The sequence below is a fragment of the Halyomorpha halys genome, unplaced genomic scaffold (assembly GCF_000696795.3).
Source record: "Halyomorpha halys isolate HHAL.00 unplaced genomic scaffold, Hhal_1.1 Scaffold1982.1, whole genome shotgun sequence".
NCBI lineage: Eukaryota > Metazoa > Arthropoda > Insecta > Hemiptera > Pentatomidae > Halyomorpha > Halyomorpha halys.
In genome coordinates this window covers 46,864-51,388 of record NW_027113206.1, presented here as the reverse complement: position 1 = coordinate 51,388, position 4,525 = coordinate 46,864, and the positions used below count along the sequence as shown (strand labels likewise).

Sequence of the window (4,525 nt, the reverse complement as noted above, 5' to 3'; positions counted from 1 at the left end):
AAAAAAATAAAATTAAAATAACCACAGTTATTCTAAAAAGATAAATTAAAAAAAATTGGACACCATATAAAACAAAATAGTGGATATTAGATGCAATTAAAAAAAAAAAAGAGAAAAAGTTTAAAAACAACCAGTTAATAATTTGTTAAAAAATTGAAGAGATAAACAGTAAGATCATGTAACAACCAGTTAATAAACAACAACAACTTATTGTAAACAAACAGTGAATTAAGATATGAAAACAAAATAAACTCTTTAATAAGTAAAAACTCAGATAAAGAAAGTATATTTAAAATAATAATTTTGAGATTAATTCAATAATTCAACACTAGTGAATTTACCTGAAGTGCTGTCAGTATATTTGCAAGGGCTTGACCATAAGTGTCATGGCAATGGACAGCTAGCTTTTTGATAGGAACGACTTTAGACACTTCATGCAACATTGCTGCCATACTTCCTGGAGTACCAACACCAATTGTATCTCCTAAGGATATTTCATAGCAGCCACTTTCGTGTAATACTTTGGCAACCTATAAAAACATATCTTCAATTAGGCAGGCAAAATTATCTCAATTAGTTTATAATGTGAATGAAAATAATTAAAATCTTTTTTAGAATTTCTCTTGCTAAAATATACCATTTCAGCCAGAGATATTCAAATATTTATAGGTTTCATGAAAACCACTTATGTTTTCTTAATAGTCACAAAAACATCTTAAATCCAATCACTATAAATTTATATTTAACATAATATAATTAATATATTACATATTTTCCTTATCCACTGTATTAAATAATAAATAGAATAGAATGCTTACATGAGCTACTGCTTTTGGAGAAATGTAACCTTCATAGGGGCAACCACAGACACAGGAAACATATCCTCTTACTTTAATACCCTTATCTAATGCAGCAGATATGACTTCCTTAAACCTTGAGAGGCTCTCTTCTATAGAACAGTTTATGTTTTTCTTGCTGAAACTCTCTGAAGCAGATCCAAAAACTGCTATCTCTTTCGCACCAGCTTTAACCTATAAAATACTTCATGCTAAGTAACATAATATGAAGAAAAAAATAGAGAAACAAAAGGTTAAGATAAAATATAAAATATTCTCTGTACTGCAAAATGTAAGATTTATTAATACAAATCAATTGCTAATACGTACAGCAGTTTCAAGGCCTTTCAGATTAGGAACTAAGACTGGGTAAGAAACAGCTTCTTCTAAATTTAACTTAGCCATAACTTCTTTGTGATCAGCCATTTGTGGTACCCATTTCGGTGAAACAAAACTAAAAAAAGAAAAAACTATTATAAAAATCAAGGCAAATTTATTGCTACATAATACACAAATTAATTCAGTTTAATTATTATAATCAGGGCCATTAGTCATCTAATTCTATTCACGTGCTATCATCTATTTCTATTCACGTGCTAACTGATTCTAAATACACCAAAAAAAATTGTCTCGTGATTCAGATGATTATAGATAATTATGTAATGATGAACGACATGTATATTGGCCAATGATTGATGTGACAGACATAAATTCATGATCACGAGATTGAATTGATTGGCAGCTAATTGAACAGGTCACAGAGTTCATAATTCATGAATTGTTCAAGTTCAATCTACTTTCTTGAAATTTAATCAAATATTTCAGCAAATTTGTTCTTAAAAAAAAAAAAATAAGAATAAGAATAACTTTGTCACATAATAATTATTGGCAGGAAAATCAACACGGCAAAGAACATTTTTTTGACAGTAGAGTATGATTAATATATGTTTTTATCTATTTTTTATTGTGATAGATTTATTAATTATTATTTAATCAGTAATTGACTATATTGACAAATAAAATAATTTTAATAAATACATATGCTTGACTATAAATGTATGCCTAAAGTAATAAGGTTTTTTTTCTTATACTTGAGAATGACCTCAACTTGAGGTCCAAAAGAAAAGCATCAAAGAATAAAAATGCTGTAAAGGGAAGAAAAACATTCCTTAATTTATTAAACTGTAGACCATAAGACCTTTTATGAAAAATATATTCTTTAAAAATACAATTTAAACAATTAAGATCATAAAATCTGTCTATAATTCAGTTTCAAGATTATGATTTTACATGATACATAGCTTGTAACTTTGCACTTAAATAACAATACCATTACAAAATCATAACAAAAACAGATAAGAAATGTAAGAGAACATTTTTTGTTAAAGTACATCTTTAGAATGTTTTGGTCATTGTTCTCATGTAATTAACATTCATTTATGTGGACTCTAGAGTAATTAATAACAACAATAAGAATAAATACCTTGTGACTTCTATTGTACTAAGTCCTGCCTGTGAAAGCTTTTTTATCAATTCTATTTTAGTATCTGTTTCCACTTGCATAGGCTCATTTTGCAATCCATCCCTTGGTCCAACTTCAACAACTTTTACATGATTTGGCAACTTGCCTTGCAATGTTTCCTGTCACAAACAACCAGGAAATTAAATTATAAATGAAATAAAAACAAAAAAAACAGAAAACAAAATACAACCATAAAGTTAATGACAGGTGTCACAGTCAAGGACAAACACTGAATAAACACTAAGTTGTAAACAACCAATCCAAATTAAAATAATTTATCTTAAGTAAAGGCAATATTTCTACCAATTCAAATCTAACTTCAAAAGATAACTAATAGCACTTTAAATACTGATCTAAAAGATGTTAATTACATTGTAAACAAAAAAATTAGTAGGTTTCAATATGTAATGAATACTAAATAAAAATAAAACAAAATATGATTCATGATACATTATTATTACTTATGAAATTGATTTGTAATACTTCAACAAAGAAACCAAATAACTAATGGGCATAAAAAATAAATAAATAACTACCTGTTTATTGGTGGGTGTCTGGGATATGATGGAAGAACAAACATGTTTAATTGATTTGTAAAGAATGTCCAACATATCAGATACTAATATATGTCTAAATAAAAAGTAAATGACAGATCCGATCAAAACCAAGCATCAACCACTGCAATGACAAATGATTTGAAAAGAAAAGCACTCAATGGTTGTTTCCTAAAGTAAGATGCTATCTGTACTGAAGAGAAATGGAGACCAAACCAGGCTAGGTCACCACCCCCACCACACTTAAACTCAAACCAGAAACATATAGCACTTATTTCAAGCAAATAACACTACAGTGCTCTGAGAATAATCTGTCTAAGAATTTTTAATAAGGAAAAATAATACTGCAATGGTTTTTTTTAAAGCATTAAATATGCAAAAGGTGTATTGGAGTATTGGTAACCAAAATGAAAAAACTATAAATGATACTACAAAACATGTTAAGCTGACCAAATTGGAAATATAAATGTAGATATATTGTTAATACTTCTGGGGTAAACTAATATACAATTCGATTGAAATATTAATACAATTAAATGTTCTTAATACTCACATATAACCTTCTTGCAAATATGGCAACATTTTTGTGTTGAAAACTTCTCTCTGCTTTGGCCAGCAAGTGAATTATAACCATGACAATTCTTGAAATAAAAGCCAACGTTTCATAAAATGGTTAAAATAATAACTTATTATGCAATAAAATTATCATTACATTATTTTTATCTAACATTGTGATAAGGTAGAGTAGTAAGGGAACACTGCTCCTCTCTGTATTCCTTTATCAGAACTACAATTAAAATATGTAAAGATATTTCAATCATTTATTAACAAAAACCGCCCAAAGTTTGTTCAAATGAAATGTTTCAAGTGGATTTTGAAAATGAATTAATCATTTAATTCTTGATAACATGAAAAATTAAATTTTAATCATACTGCACTTAAAAACTTGCTAATTAATGAGACCACTCAATTAATAAGTATAATAGAGAGTACACATCAAATTCAACAAATAACTATTAAATAGGTATAGTAAAAGTGAATTTTAATTAACTTAATTTAAAAATAATAGAATTTTGAAGCATACAAATTTAAACACTCATAAAAGTAATTTAAAATGTACATAAAAGCATAAACATACAACATAAATGGAATATCAATATAAAGTTTTAAACAGAATAACATAAGAAACATTTATAACAAATTTAAAAGGTTTTTACTACATAAAATTAATAGCACAGCAATTAAAAATCAACTTATAATTTTTTTATTGATATAAACTTTTAAAGCACTTAATAACATAAGAAATATAAATAATCAATTTGAAATATTTGTATTATTGGAAATCAAGTGCACTATAACTAAAAATCAACTCCTAATTTTTATTTTTTGTATTAAAATATATAATGAATCAAAAAGGATATTGTAATCAACAATGTTTACTTTCCTTTAAATTCTATTAATAGGAGAATATTAGACATAATTATTTTGACCAAAAGGAACATTAGAAGCCTTTGAATGTCTCACATTATGAACAAGGATTCTAAAATTAATGATTTATAAATGTTCCTGGCTCTTAATTTTTAAATTTAACAATTTCTGTAGGTCTGTAGGAA

General features: G+C 26.5%; 1 protein-coding gene across 2 annotated transcripts; it reads right to left on the bottom strand.

The window, feature by feature from the left end:
- Positions 1-341: 341 nt before the first annotated feature.
- Positions 342-3,666, bottom strand: Hmgcl (hydroxymethylglutaryl-CoA lyase; the record flags this gene model as incomplete). 2 transcript variants are annotated; one of them, XM_067050805.1, is given in 5 exon segments in its annotated part: positions 342-530; positions 819-1,031; positions 1,167-1,290; positions 2,320-2,477; positions 3,466-3,666. In XM_067050805.1, coding segments are annotated over 5 exon segments (765 nt in total), but the record flags the coding sequence as incomplete, so codon positions are not given.
- Positions 3,667-4,525: the final 859 nt, after the last annotated feature.